This window comes from Bacillus rossius, chromosome 7, assembly GCF_032445375.1.
Source record: "Bacillus rossius redtenbacheri isolate Brsri chromosome 7, Brsri_v3, whole genome shotgun sequence".
Classification (NCBI taxonomy): domain Eukaryota; kingdom Metazoa; phylum Arthropoda; class Insecta; order Phasmatodea; family Bacillidae; genus Bacillus; species Bacillus rossius.
Window position 1 is genome coordinate 33,659,344 of NC_086335.1, and position 15,253 is coordinate 33,674,596.

General features: G+C 44.3%; 1 protein-coding gene across 2 annotated transcripts in view; it reads right to left on the reverse strand.

The window, feature by feature from the left end:
- Positions 1–412: 412 nt before the first annotated feature.
- Positions 413–15,253, reverse strand: part of LOC134534436 (urokinase-type plasminogen activator-like) — a 46,633-nt gene continuing 31,792 nt past the window's right edge. For both annotated transcript variants that reach the window (XM_063372903.1, XM_063372902.1), the window contains exons 3-7: positions 13,156–13,331; positions 11,370–11,592; positions 7,441–7,602; positions 4,148–4,348; positions 413–1,071 (exon numbers count right to left, since the gene is read on the reverse strand). In XM_063372903.1, the coding sequence (XP_063228973.1) occupies positions 941–1,071; positions 4,148–4,348; positions 7,441–7,602; positions 11,370–11,592; positions 13,156–13,331 (893 nt within the window). In that variant the 3' untranslated portion in view covers positions 413–940. The remainder of the gene's footprint in view (positions 1,072–4,147; positions 4,349–7,440; positions 7,603–11,369; positions 11,593–13,155; positions 13,332–15,253) is intronic.

Sequence of the window (15,253 nt, forward strand, 5' to 3'; positions counted from 1 at the left end):
TCTCTCCATATATATATATATATATATAGAGAGAGAGAGAGAGAGAGAGAGAGAGAGAGAGAGAGAGAGAGCACCTAAAAAAAATACACTCCATATTACTTTGGCACCAAACAGTGACATAATGCCAATACTTGTGGCCATGAGCAAACATGTTATATTTTAATATAATGAACTTAAGTTCTTTCTCCAGTCAGTAGGCATGCAAAGCTCTCTAATATCCAGTATTTGCAAATTTTATTGTACCTGGCAAAAACAGTTTTTTTTTCACTTGCCTCTTAGTTTTTCTCTTTGAAAGTAAACTATTTAAAAGGATTCAAAATGAGTATTTTACGTAAAAAGTTTATTTTACATAACGCAATATACATATATGAGATACAGTAAACTGTAGTGCACTATACATATTGAAGTCACAGCATATATACATATATTTTTTTTAATTTTACAACTGCAGTATTATATCTTTGGTATATTTTATCTTACATAACACAGTACAAATAGGTAATTTTGCATGTACTGTATAACTCCCATAGGTAACTTATTTGTGCTATCAGCTATTTAAAATTCGCTGATTAGAGAAGTATATATACCTAAATATACAATTAAGACATAAAAATAAATATTTTTGGGTCAGTACGAAACAAATAATTGAATCACTTAAATTCTCACAGCAACAGTCACACCGTAAATATTATTTAAAAAAACTCGGTAGTGTAAAACAATTTGACTTGCATGTTATAAATGTGCAGATTAGATATTTACATGTCATACTATATGTTGTATTTTGATTAGTAGTGCATGTAGATTATTGCGAAAATACCTACGTGCTACACAGTCACATTGGCACAAATTTAAGACTAGAAATAATTTTCGGAGGGAACATATCACATCAGCCAAGTCTTGGTTGTCACTGACTACATTCGCAGCACTGTATCCACTGCATTCAGTTTGCCAGCTGTTTGCTGACTTCGTTTATCCAGTCTACGTAGTAGGATATCCTCGTGTACACTCCTGGACGGTTCTTCTTGGCACAGCCATCCCCCCAGGAGACCAGCCCCATCAGCATAAACTTCCCTGGAAAGAAAAATAAAATTATTGCTAAACAAATTAAAAATATAAAATAGCTTGCGTGAAAGGAAACTTCAATCGAAAATTAAATATTCGTTTAAGTCAAATGATTTTGTCTTCAAATTATAATTAATTCTTAAAACCTTCCCTTTTTTCTGATAGAAGCCCAATGGTGTTGCAGAGATTTATACTGATTTCCAGTGATTTTGAACTCCCCTGGGTCATGTGTGCTCCTGTCAATACGTGCATTCATATCGACGTTTCTGCGAGTTCCTTCGCACTGACTCAATCAATTATTCAGCCTCAATACGGAGCGAGGTGACGCAGAATTTGGACACTGACTCTCGTTCCAGAAGACCAGGGTTCGAATAATTACTTCAATTTCACGATTTCCTATTAAATCACTCCAGGAAAAATGCTGGGCTGTTTCTCTCTACAGTCCACGGCCAATCCCCTCAACAAAATCCCTGTTCTGAGTATTTGTGCGTTTGCTGTCTCTACTGAACTCGCTATTGACGAGAAGGTAAAAGTTCCGTATCACGTATCTAAGTTTATCCCTTGATCCTGATGGCATGATCCAGTATGCATTGATAATGTTGTAAATGAACACTTTTTGTTTCAATTATTTGGTACGTCGAAAGATCCTGGACCTAACAAAAAATTTGTGATATAACGGACGGAGTTCGGCGAGAGATCAGCGACAGAGTTGCGCGGTGAGTTCGGCCCAGTGAGAAGTGCGGACTGTGGAACTTGACATACACGAGTGACTTGGGAATAAACTTTTCTTTTAAGTGCGAGTAGTTGTTAATTAGGCATTTTTACGTAAGATTATTTATTAATGATGTAAATATTAGTAAAAAATAAAACTGTGTAATAAAACTTAATTGGGCTATCCCTTACTTAATTGGGCTTACGAACCCAGTTCTCACCCCACATTATTATTAAATCGCAACAATATGTACTATCGAATCCATTATAATTTATTGTAAAACACCTAAACTTTATCTAAAACCTTTTTGGCTGAAACAATTTTTGATGAAACGAACTACGTATTACCGTCAAAACAGGGTTTTAAATTTCAAAAGAAATAAAATTTCTTAGTATCAATTTCATCGGAATTTATTAATAAACATCTTAATGTGTCCTTAAACCTTTGTCCAAAAAAAGATTATATGACCACGTATTAGTGCAAGGTATGAAGTGTTTGAAGATTAAATGTGATTGCATAACTACCTTGGTAGGCACAATATAAAATACGTTAAGACATTCAATGCTGGATGCATTAAGTTAAAAACATTCAAAATATTTTCGCTGAATGGAATATGAGAAAATTTTAAATCGAACATTTTTGAATATTGACGAACATATAGGATGTCATGTAGGCTACATTAAGTTCTTAAAAGGTTCCAGGTGTTTATAGAAGTTACCATAATATTTCAATACAAAATACCTACGCATGTAGGCTGTGCCGAAAGGGATTGTTTTATTTCAATTTTTGTTAGTGGTTTATAAGTAATTAGCTGCCCGACCCGGCTTCGCACGGCTATACTAATGAAAAAAAATTAAGCCATATCTCCCATTTACAATAATGGTAAATAAAAAAATTCAGTGAAAATTTATTACAATGCTGTATAATGTACCGGAGAGAAAATGAATAGCACCGATGGTTTCCCAACTCGTGCACGCAACGTACAACTGATGTACCCGTACTTCGCTACGGCAGTCTACAGGCAGATCACTCTTGCGCCGCTCATTATACATGCCCCTCCTTGTGGGTACGCCACTGCCGCGCGATGCCCGTTGCCATGGAGACGCAGAAGGCATGAACAATGCCAAATCCTGTTCTCATGCAGACAAAGTACCCACTGTTGCCTGGTTTTAACCACCCATGGGATCTAATTTTCGGAAAATGTCATCCTGCGTAACATAAGGAACATTACTGTGAAGTTTCGAGTCTGTAAAATATATATACGTGAAAAAAGGGCAATAAAAAGCAAATTAAACACAGAGAGAGGAAAAAAACAATAGTTTAGGTTTGCTATTTAAAGTGATAAAAAGTATTTAAATACTAATTGAACTCTTATGAGGGTACTGATTGCTTCGTTGTAATATCACACGGGTGTTTTTTACTTGTATGGGAAAATAAAGAATGATAAGGCATCTAGTGCGTGGCAACAATGTTAATAGGCAATAGGAAATAAACTTCTAGCGCCTGCGGCATTGTTAACACACACTTCGTACGTGTACTGCATGTTGTATCTAACCCCCTACAACGCATTTGATTCTAAATTGGACTTTTAGTAAGGATCCCTAATGTTATTGATAATATAATATAGCCTATAGCCTTCCTCGATAAATATAGTATCCAACACTGAAAGAATTTTTCAAATCGGACCAGTGGTTCCTGAGATAAGCGCGTTATAAAAAACAAACGAACAAACTCTTCAGCTTTATAATATTAGCATGTATAGATAGTAGTAATTAATTGTTAAAGCAGGAACTTCTACTGAGCATTGTAATATCTCACAATTTCATGCCACAATATAACTATAAACTGTTCTCTAGCCCGCCAAAACGGCTTCCTACGGCTTTTCTCATTGGTTGTTGTGCCACGTGTCCGTAACAGAAACAAATTATATTAATTTTCCGTCTATGCACACGAACGTCCTATGAGCTCTTGTGAATAAGTAGGTTCGAAAACATGGTGGTTAAATCTTGTGCTCACGACTTACTATTACTGTTATTATTTTCTATTTTTCACCCAGCTTTAGACTGTGGTGTGCAGAGATTAAGAAATTATACAGATGGAGCATTAGCTGTCAGATGTGAAGCCGTCCCCCCCCCCTCCATTTTGTTCTGATTTTCACATACCAATATGGCGGACGTGTGTTTATATTCGTGTCAGCTGCTCTAGTCTGCTGTAGTTAGTTGTTCGGAAAACAATTAGATCCAAAAATATCACTGGTTAATATGTTTTAAAGATCAAACCGAATCTTCATAGTAGAAATGATAAAGGTTGACAATACAGGTAGGTGTAAACAAACGGCCGCCATATTGGTACGTGCAGTGAGCGCGCACGCACCGCGCATCTCGCAGGCGAGCGGGCCGCCCGAGTCGCCGCCGCACGCGTCCACGCCGCCCTCCAGCACGCCGGCGCACAGCATGCTGTCCAGGATGCTCTGGCGGCGGCCGCCGTACACGGCGTCGTCGCGGCACACGTCCAGGTTCAGCAGCGACACCGCCGCCGCGTGCAGCTCCTCCGACTGCGTCTGCACGTCCTCGGCTGCCGGGCATCGAGCCAGTCAGCGCCCTTCTTCCCCTCTTCCGGCTCAAACACGACACCTCCACCCCTCTCCCGGCTCAAACACAACATCTCAACCCCTCTCCCGGCTCAAACACAACACCTGAACCCCTCTCCCGGCTCAAACACAACATCTCAACCCCTCTCCCGGCTCACACACGACACCTCCACCCCTCTCCCGGCTCAAACACAACACCTCCACCCCTCTCCCGGCTCACACACGACACCTCCACCCCTCTCCCGGCTCAAACACAACACCTCCACCCCTCTCCCGGCTCACACAAGACACCTCCACCCCACTCCCGGCTCAAACACAACACCTCCACCCCTCTCCCGGCTCACACACGACACCTCCACCCCTCTCCCGGCTCAAACACAACACCTCCACCCCTCTCCCGGCTCACACAAGACACCTCCACCCCTCTCCCGGCTCAAACACAACACCTCCACCCCTCTCCCGGCTCAAACACAACACCTCTCTATCACTCTCTCTCTCTCTCTCTCTCTCTAGCGTTCCCAGTTCGGTGACACAGTTTGTTGGTTGAAGCCTGTCTGGTGGCAGACCTTGGTGGTCACCAGTTTCCGAAGTCAGTACGTACTGGTTGGGGTTGTGTCTGCCGGGTGGCGTAAACCTAAGGCTAACTTCCTGTGAAACTCTGTCCACTGACTTGCCGTAGGCAGTTGGCGGTCCCCTAGTCGGATAGAGTGGAGTGGACCTGTTTCCAAGTCTAGTTCAGATGTTGGGCTCTGGATTAAATATATCTGTAAGACGACTCCTGTTCTACCCTGAGAGGGCGCAGACATAGGAGGGGAGGTGGCGGGTGAGCCGACCTTCGGGCCGGAAAACAGTGTCTCTCTCTAGCGGAGTCGACTTTGTGAGCAACGACACAGCTCCGGTACTAGCCTGGACAGCTAGCAGAGGTTGGATAGGCCTCCACCGGACCACGGGTTCACTGGGTGTTTTGAGGGGTCCCAGTGTGTTGTGGGAGATCGGGGTAGGCGCCAGCAGTGCTCATGAAGTCTTAGGGCTCAGGACACAGCCAACTGTCTGGTTATCTGAGTGCGGTGAAGGGGCTGAGGCGGTTACTATGCTGGGTTGAAGGCCCTGGTCTCTGGTCATTGCCGAAGCTCTAATACCTTCCCTATCAAACAAGAGGGAGTGATCCCTAGCAGTCCTGTTTAAATTTATTGCTCTGGAATGTATAAACGAATTCAAATTTTCTCCCACCCTACCCTGATAGGGCCCACATGTGGGAGGGGACCGTGAGAATTCCGGCCGTAGGTCGGAACAATCTGTCTCTCTCTCTCTCTAGCCTTCCAGACATACTGAACAGTCTTGATGTGCATCATCTTAGCTCTCGGCATAACGGCATCTGGTGGGAGTCATTTAGCGACTGCGACGGAAATGTGTAACAGGAAGCAGGGAGAAGCTTTCAGTGCGGTCTACAGCTGGCGCCTGTACTGCAGCGCGTCAGCAAGCGCAAACATTTCCACGACGAATGAAAAAAGAGGGAGAAATAGAGAGACAGAGAAGACACAGCTGTTTATCGTTAGTTCTGCTAACAGCAGTCTTGAACAGCGTCATGCATTGCCATGTTGCTTTTACAATACGTTACAAAAACCTTTTTTTTTAACAATGCATTCAATAATTTTATAAGTGCTGTATTAAAATATTTCCAGGGACTGGGTTGTCGAAAAGTCTTCATCTATCTCAACAATAATCGAATCATCACTGCTTGCTTTTTCCATGACCCTCCACAAGTCACAGGGTGGAACATTTGATTACATTGTTTGCTCTTATGAGCACAACTTGTTTACGTCGCTCACACGAGTTACAAGCCTTGAAGACTCGTTGCCGACGTTAGATGTCACACATCACTGAAAGACTCCCTCGCCTTTTTTTTCTCTCTGAATGATTCGTACAATACAGAACAATTATTTTATGTATGCTATAGTGAGACCACAAGTATGGGCAGGAAAGATGAATACACAAAACATACAGTAGAAACAAGCCTACATCAGATGGTGTCATTGTTGAATGCATAGAAATCCCATGGAAGGTATGTGTCGGGGAAAACATTCACGGCGCAGACAAAACAGTAGGCTGTGGTGTCCATAATATTTGTTTTGTAACATTGCCGGGTTCGTTTGTTTGTAGCAGTGTTGTCCAAGGTTTCTGTTCTTGTTACAACTGTCTCGTCGTTGTCAGCCCACACTGTGATCGTGTGTACCGTGGTATTATTATTTCCCAACAATTTCCTTCCACGAAATTCTGTGCTTTCTATGCATTCACATATCAACTTGACGTGCAAAAAACATATAGAATTTATTTTACATAACGCACCTAACCACTCCTGTTTTTTTTTTTTTTTTTTTTTTTTTTAATTCGAATCGAACTTCAAGTCAAACATCAAATTATTCATAAATATTTTACTAATCGAATTTCAAAATAAGCGAAACCATTTAATACTTTCACAGGTGCAATAAATATACAGTAAGATAAAAAAAATTGGTTGTCTGTAAAGTCGGTTTACGGACGATATTTTAACGTGACAACGTCATAACAAAACATTGATGAAATGATTGCATACTTCTATGAATAAAATTGAATCATAGTTATTGAATTATCATTATTTTGTATGGATACAAAGAAGGAGTGAAATGAAATTTTCAATTTAATTGATAAATTTACTTTTATTTGCACTCATTAATTCAAATATGTTTATTACTTTAACGAAGAGACTTTTATACAATGTTGCTATTTAACTTCTTCCAATCTGTGTTATTCTGTTAAGGATGGGACGGTGATAGGAAAAGTAGGAAACGAACGGGAGTGTTTCAAGTTTAATGTGCCTCGAAAAAGTCAAATCGATGGTTGTTCCAATGGAGTGTAAGAGAGATAGATGCGGCGCAAGCGTACAATGAGCGTAACGGGACACAGCGTAACGGGACAATGTGCGTAACGGGACACTTTTTCGTGCGTGCAGCCGGAGTTCATCGATTTATTAGACTTTGTCACGCCAAACAGATAGAAACAATACACTAGAGTGTGTGGGGGCGGAGGCAGCACTCACGGTTCTGCGCGCCCCAGCCGGTGACGACGCACCACATGCCGTCCGGGCCCGCGGCGCCTCGCTCCGGCAGGCAGATGGGGCGCACCTTGGGCCCGAACTGCGCGCCGCGGCCGCCGGCAGCCTTCAGCCGTGCCACGGCGATGTCGTGGCTGTACGTGCCCGCTGTCGACACGCCACAGCTCCCTCACCGTCTACCTCACACTACGTCACACTACCTCACGCTACCTCACACTACCTCACACTACCTCACACTACCTCACACTACGTCACACTACCTCACGCTACCTCACACTACCTCACGCTACCTCACGCTACCTCACGCTACCTCACGCTACCTCACGCTACCTCACGCTACCTCACACTACATCACGCTACCTCACGCTACCTCACACTACCTCACGCTACCTCACGCTACCTCACACTACCTCACACTACCTCACGCTACCTCACGCTACCTCACACTACCTCACACTACCTCACACTACCTCACACTACCTCACGCTACCTCACGCTACCTCACGCTACCTCACGCTACCTCACGCTACCTCACGCTACCTCACGCTACCTCACGCTACCTCACGCTACCTCACGCTACCTCACGCTACCTCACGCTACCTCACGCTACCTCACGCTACGTCACGCTACCTCACACTACGTCACACTACCTCACGCTACCTCACGCTACCTCACGATACCTCACGCTACCTCACGCTACCTCACGCTACCTCACGCTACCTCACGCTACCTCACGCTACGTCACGCTACCTCACGCTACCTCACGCTACCTCACGCTACCTCACGCTACCTCACGCTACCTCACGCTACCTCACGCTACCTAACGCTACCTCACGCTACCTCACGCTACGTCACGCTACGTCACGCTACCTCACGCTACCTCACGCTACCTCACGCTACCTCACGCTACCTCACGCTACCTCACGCTACCTCACGCTACCTCACGCTACCTCACGCTACCTCACGCTACCTCACGCTACCTCACGCTACCTCACGCTACCTCACGCTACCTCACGCTACCTCACGCTACCTCACGCTACCTCACGCTACCTCACGCTACCACACGCTACCTCACGCTACCTCACGCTACCTCACGCTACCTCACGCTACCTCACGCTACCTCACGCTACCTCACGCTACCTCACGCTACCTCACACTACCTCACACTACCTCACACTGCTCACACGAGAGCAGTTGGGTTGTAGCCGCTTCGAAGGCGAAGATTACACCGACTTTTGGGTCAACGTTTCAGCCTCGCCATCATCAGGAAGGCTGTTGGTAACTGCTCCCTAATGATGGCGACTGCAACGTCAAACCGAAACCGTCGGTGATATATATTCGCCAAGGACGCGGCTACAACACAGAAGCCAAGCCACTTCAGACGATGGCCGCGAAAGCCTGGGATATTTACACTTTAAAAGAGTTTTAAATAGCACCTCACTCATTTACTCGACCATTTTCTCTCCATAATATGTGAATTTTTTTTTTCCATATGGATAATCTTTTTGTTGTACGCCACTTGGAAGAACGTCAAACGGTGGTTTAGTTTATGGTTAAAAGTACATTTTGCCCAAAATTGGTCGAGTGTCATATGCCTCCGAGGAACATACATAGGCCTATGTGTATAGTAATTTTATTTTTGTTTTCAAAAACATTTACGTCAACAACAGTTACGTTATCATCCTCAACATGCTTCACTCCCTTTGTGGTTTGTGATTCCAGGTGTTGCATCAGTTCATCTTGCATATCCCAAAATTACCGATATCTCGCTTTTTTTTCGTGACTTCAGGGGGGGGGGGAGGGGTTTGGTTTATATCTCACCCTAACCACCAACTTGCGTCCGCCACTGACCACACCGTAAAGCTCTTCAGCAAAACAATGAATGTTTGAGAATACCTTCTTAAATGACACCTTAGCCTAAAGGATACGTGAAGAGTACATCTTAAATTATATTAGCCTCCCGAAAATCAACCAGGATCCTTATAGTATTACCTATGCAGTCTTTCGTGAAATAACTGGTCGCTTAATTCCTTTTAATGATCCTTGTGGTCTTTTGAAAGTTTTGTGGAGGTATATTTTAGTAAAAAATAACGATAGTCCGTTGTTTAGCCAAACAACTTTTGTCCATACCCTTTCATGTGTATGTGCTACTGTCAAACGATTAACTAAAACAAGTAAACATTTAAATTTTTATGATTTTTTTCAAACGAAAACTAATGATTGCCGATGACACACCAGTTCGTGTTAGCGTCAAAATATTTTGGAAATCCTTTCACGACTCGTTTATCATACATTGTAGCCTTTAAAGTCACGTATCCTTTTGTTTCAGGAAGGCTGCATCAGTAAAGGATGCATCAACTGTTCATAGACAACAAATTGTTTCACACTCTCTCAATTGACCTCAATTCAGCAGAAATGCGAATAATTCTAATCATTGCTACTGTTCTTACACAACAGCTCTAAGTAGCCGACCTACATTGCTCCAACATCTGTGTAAGTTATTCTACACACATATACAGAGTACGAACGGCATATATGTGCTTAAGTGTTTCGTTTGTGAGCCATCCCACCAAACAGACTTCCGGATAAACGTTAAAAACGAAATAAAAATCTATTTAAGAATTGTTTTAAAAAACGATATCCCCAGGTCTTCATGGGGTGATCGTCAATACATTATTAGGGCATACTATGCAATATGCTTTCCGCATTATGTATGAAGGTGAAAAGAAAACACAAAAAACCGCACGAAAATAAAACCCAGAGTCTTTGACTGATCAGATATTGACTCTAACCACATTATTATTCTTATTACATGTTTCTATCATTTTTAACTGGCGTCACCACGAGCCAAACATTCTCCTTTTGATTTTTATATGATATAGTTTGTTTAATTTGACAGTTTCTATTGTCTTAGCCATACCTATCAAAGACCAAATTAGACGATACATAACAAATCTCCAACAATTAACCGCCAGGGATCCGAACCTAGAATCCCTGGTATCCAGCTGGGAGACCTAAGATGCACATAAAGTTCTGCCATTCCCGATTACACCCGAACAATTCACCTTCGGCCAACTTCGGGATTTGTTTTATTTTTGCGCAGGAAAAATGAATTCAAATATTAAAAGTGGTCGGTTAGGTTAGCTACATTAAAACACTTTAAAACACAACGGGCGGTTAGTTAGGTTAGTATAACTACATTAAAATAAACAGAGAAATATAATTTTTTTTTCCTAACCTAACTAAAACTAAGTGTTTTTTTGGAGGGGTACGGGTTAGGGAGGGACCTAGGTGCGTCTCAGGCCGAAGCCTATACGCCTAGTCATGCTGGGATTAGCCATGCAGGGAGAGGGTCGCATGCATCATGTGCTAGGAGGGGATTGGCCAGCCATGGCAGCGATTGGCGCCATGACTAACTCCCCTCACTCTTAAATCTAGACTATAACTAGAGATAGGGTGGGCCCAGGTAAAACCTGCATAGACACAGGGAAAACCCTGAGCACATTCATGCGGGATGCAAATTGGCATGCATTACGTGTAGGAATTTACAGGAGACAGAGGATGGTCTGGATGAAGTGTTGGACAGAGTAGAAAAAAGTCTACCATGCGGGGGTTGGGCACTTGGACTCGTGGTCCGCTTTGCTAATTGTCCGGTACTGGATTTAGTGACCAGGGACGCAAGCGTCCCTGGTGGTGAGTGGTTGCACTGACCACTCACTCCGCCGCCAGTCAGCCCCTAAAAAACTATGAAACCAAGACAGAAGAGAAATATAAACATGAATAAATAAACCCGAGGTTGGCCGAAGGTGAATTGTTCGGGTGTAATCGGGAATGGCAGAACTTTATGTGCATCTCAGGCTTCCCCAGAAAAATGCTCCTAACTGATGCCCGTGAGGGGGCAAGCGCGCGGGTACCTTTCCTGAAGCTGGGGTGCGAGACGACCTTGTCGACCTTGAAGACCTGCTCGTGCGGGTCCCAGGCGCCCAGGCGGTGCTCGCCCAGCACCACGCGCAGTCTGTCGGGCGACTCGCCCTGCACGCAGTGCGCCGCCGTCACCACCAGGCGCGCCCCGATCAGCGCGCCGCCGCACTGGTGCGTGTGCTGGCGGCTCGCCGCGCGGTACACCTGGATCTCCGCCTGCGCACCGCACATCACACGCAATCAGGGCCGGTGCAAGGTAAATTGGCGCCCTAGGCGAAAAACCTTAATGCCACCCCCCCCCCCCCCGGGCCTGACACCCCAAAAAAAATTTTCCTTGCCTCAAAATACATCACGTAAGCCTAAGATTTTGTCAACAATCAAATGTAGGCCGGCTTGTGTTTTTTTTTTTACTTTTTTACTTATTAAAAATCATAAACAGGTCACCGTGGATTTTAAATAATTACTTATATCAATATAAACATCCCAAACTGTTACAAAAATCCAGTTTCATCTAGTTTCAATAATCGTTAAAAATATTATATGAGCTGTTATGTGTCGTGCTGCGCCGCCCCCAGCTACTTGGCGCCCTAGGCGGTTTCCTGGTTCGCCTGTATGGACGCGCCGGCCCTGCACGCAATGTTAACAATGGGCTGAACTACTGCTAGGTGCTAGCGCCGTTAGTTCGAAGACATCCGCGAGCTCTACTAATGAAGGTAAGTTGCCAGACCTATCTACATGACCGTGGTTCCGACATACCTGAATTACGACGTTCGTAGTCGGAATTTAAAAAAAAACACTATTATGCGAGATATCATACATATTCGCGGTTTTTAGAGTATTATTTTAAATGCCACCAACCTAACACAACCGAACTTTCATTTAAGTTACGATCACTTAGACGTGAAGAGAAACTACCCTTACAGAAAATAATAATAATTTTTGCGAGATTTTTTTTATGAAACATACCTAATCTACTAAAAATTTTACTTTTATAACTGCAAAAATAAATTCTAATATGCACAATTTGAATTACCCAGGAGCATAGTGCCAAAGTAACTTAAATAACTTATAAATAACTGGCACATGCATGTCCTTTTAGCACTAAACGCCTCAATCGCAATATTCCAAATTGTGTCTGACGGACACTGATCGCCGATTGGTCCACGTAACCCTCTGACGTCAAGGGTGGTGAATCTGTAATTTCAGGGATGGAGCTCCGAGAATGGTATGAACTTGCGAAGTCCCTGATGACCAATGGATTGGTCCTGACGAGACAAAAGCTGACCATGAACGTTCGCATGACGTAACACTATGCGATGTTATTATTATTTTTCCCCCTTTGGGGCTTTATGAAAGATCGTGCGTAGATACGTTCCGTCGCTACCCGACGATTTGCCAGAGTTGAGACACAGAATTTGAAGGGGCTGTTGCTTCCATTGCTCCGGATGTGTTAATCAAGGTTCTGGGAAGAAGAAAAGAACGTTAGGTTGGATGCAAGGGCGTCGCCAGCCGATGGCCTGGGGGATGGGGGGCAGGTTGTGTAATTTTTTTTTTCATTTGGCTACATTTTTTTGAATCTCTAGGGCTATAGGGGGGGCAACTGTCCCCCAATTACCCCCCCCCCGGCGACGCCCTTGGTTGGATGTGTGCGGTATATTGGACATTTGTAAGTAAAAACTAGACTAGTTTACCTTCAAGTTAATGTGTGATTAGTTGTAACAGTTACAACGTGAGGGGCACACTGTCTGACGGACAGCCAGTGCGGGAGGGCGCACTCACGGTCCAGGGGTAGGCGCCGTAGCGCGCCGCGACGCCGCCCACGACCTTGGGGGCGGGCGCGCCGGCGCGGGGCGGCTGGTGCTCCACGGCGCGGGTCCCGCACGCCGCCGCCGGCTCGCCGAGGTCGTCCGCCAGCGTCGGGAACTTGGGGAAGCCTCCGCTCCGGTACCTGCGGGCTGCGCGCCGTGCGCCGTCAGTCCCCACCCCAACCCTCCTGTCACCAGCTGGGCGGGGGAGCTGAATTGTTGCCCCTTCAGGATTTTATGACAGTGGTCAGGTCAGGTCAGGTTAGGTCAGGTTAGGTTAGGTCACTTTACAAACTAACCACTGGCAGAAAAATCCTGAAGGGCTGCCCATCCAAGGGGCAACAATCCAGACAACCTTTCAAAAACACCACTGTCAGAAAAATCCTGATGGGCTGCCCTTCCAAGGGGCAACAATCCAGACAACCTTTCAAAAACACCATACTGTTAAATACATCCTGATGGGCTGCCCTTCCAAGGGGCAACAATTCAGGATTATAAAATTACGGAAATAGACACATTTTAAGATACTTGAAGGGCTGCCCTTCCAGTCGCTTTACAAACTAACCACTGTCAGAAAAATCCTGAAGGGCTGCCCTTCCAAGGGGAAACATTTCAGTCGCCCCAGCTGGGCAAGCGACAACTTTCAACGGACCGATGGATTAATTTTGTCTACGGTTTCTGGTTGCACCAGTCAACAATTGTCACAAGAATGCAGGCCTGTGGAGCTGGTGCGTGTGTGTGTTTTTTTCTCTCTCGTCCAAATGGTTGTTAAATCTCACGTCCAAACAATTCATTGAAATTTTCAAAGGAATTTTTTAATCGAACACGCACAGGAACACGACATAAATTGCAAACAATCATCGATATGAATCTCTGAGAGAGAGAAAAATAAAAAACACGGATTGTTGTTTGGCAGCACTGGTTTCGGATAATTGTTTCGACGGACGGATGAGGTCACGTTCTAAATGCGAGGCGTTGACGGACGGGAAAAAAAGTGACCTACGGGTGGATGGAGGACGGTCCAGGCTGGGTGAGGACCTAGGCGTGTCTCAGGATTAAGGCCTGCGTATCTTGAACATGCAGTGTTAAACCTCGCGGGAGAGGTCACTACTGTGGACCAGGTAAAACCTGCATGGACACTTAAGGCTAAGCCATGCGGGGATCAATCAACACTTATTAAAGCAAGCGAAGTCACTAGTTGGATAAGGGGTGAGGTCCAGACGAGAAGAGTTGGGCGGGGCAGATAAGGCTGTCAAGGCGGGTTGTCGATGCACAACCAGGATGATTCAGTGACTGCGCCACTTCTGTGCCAACCGCTTCAGGAGAAATAAGGCTTCGCCAACTTGCATTTTAAAATTATTGTAAACAGTTTGTGATACAACTTAATTTTTTTTCTTCAATTAATATGCTGAAAATTTGTTTTTACGGTTTAAGGACCCCGCCTGCTAGGGCTGATATACTATGTACAGAGCTTCAGTAAAAAAAAAAATTGATATTTTAAAACTGCTCAATGTATCAGATTGGCGTCTGTTTACGAAAAAGAAAAATAATTAAGAATAAGCTGAGAGTGAATGAGTAATTCTGGGTTCCGGTACCTTTCGACGAGTGAAAATGGCTAAAACGCGTTTTTTTTCAAGATAATTTTTATGAATGACACTCCCGGTAAAGGTTCTTGAAAGCACTCAAGGGACTCTCATTACACCTTTATCTTGATTTCTCCGCCATACAATGTTATCATTACCAGTTGGCGGCAATTCAGAGGTTATACCTTGCTAGAAGAACTAGCGAACGTCGCCAGCAATGACTGGGCGGGGTCCTCAACCCGCTAATGCTTATTGCGAAGATGAGAGTGTTTCCGACAAAGACCGGGGTGAATGGAGGTGTTGGCAAGCGGGAAACCTAAGATGTACATCAAGTTCTGTCCCTGCCCGAACAAGCCCGAATATTCACCTTCGGCCAACTTCGGGATTTGTATTATTTTTGCGCAGGAAAAATGAATTCAAATATTAAAAGTGGTCGGTTAGGTTAGCTACATTAAAACAAATTTTAAACATTATGGACGGTTAGTTAGG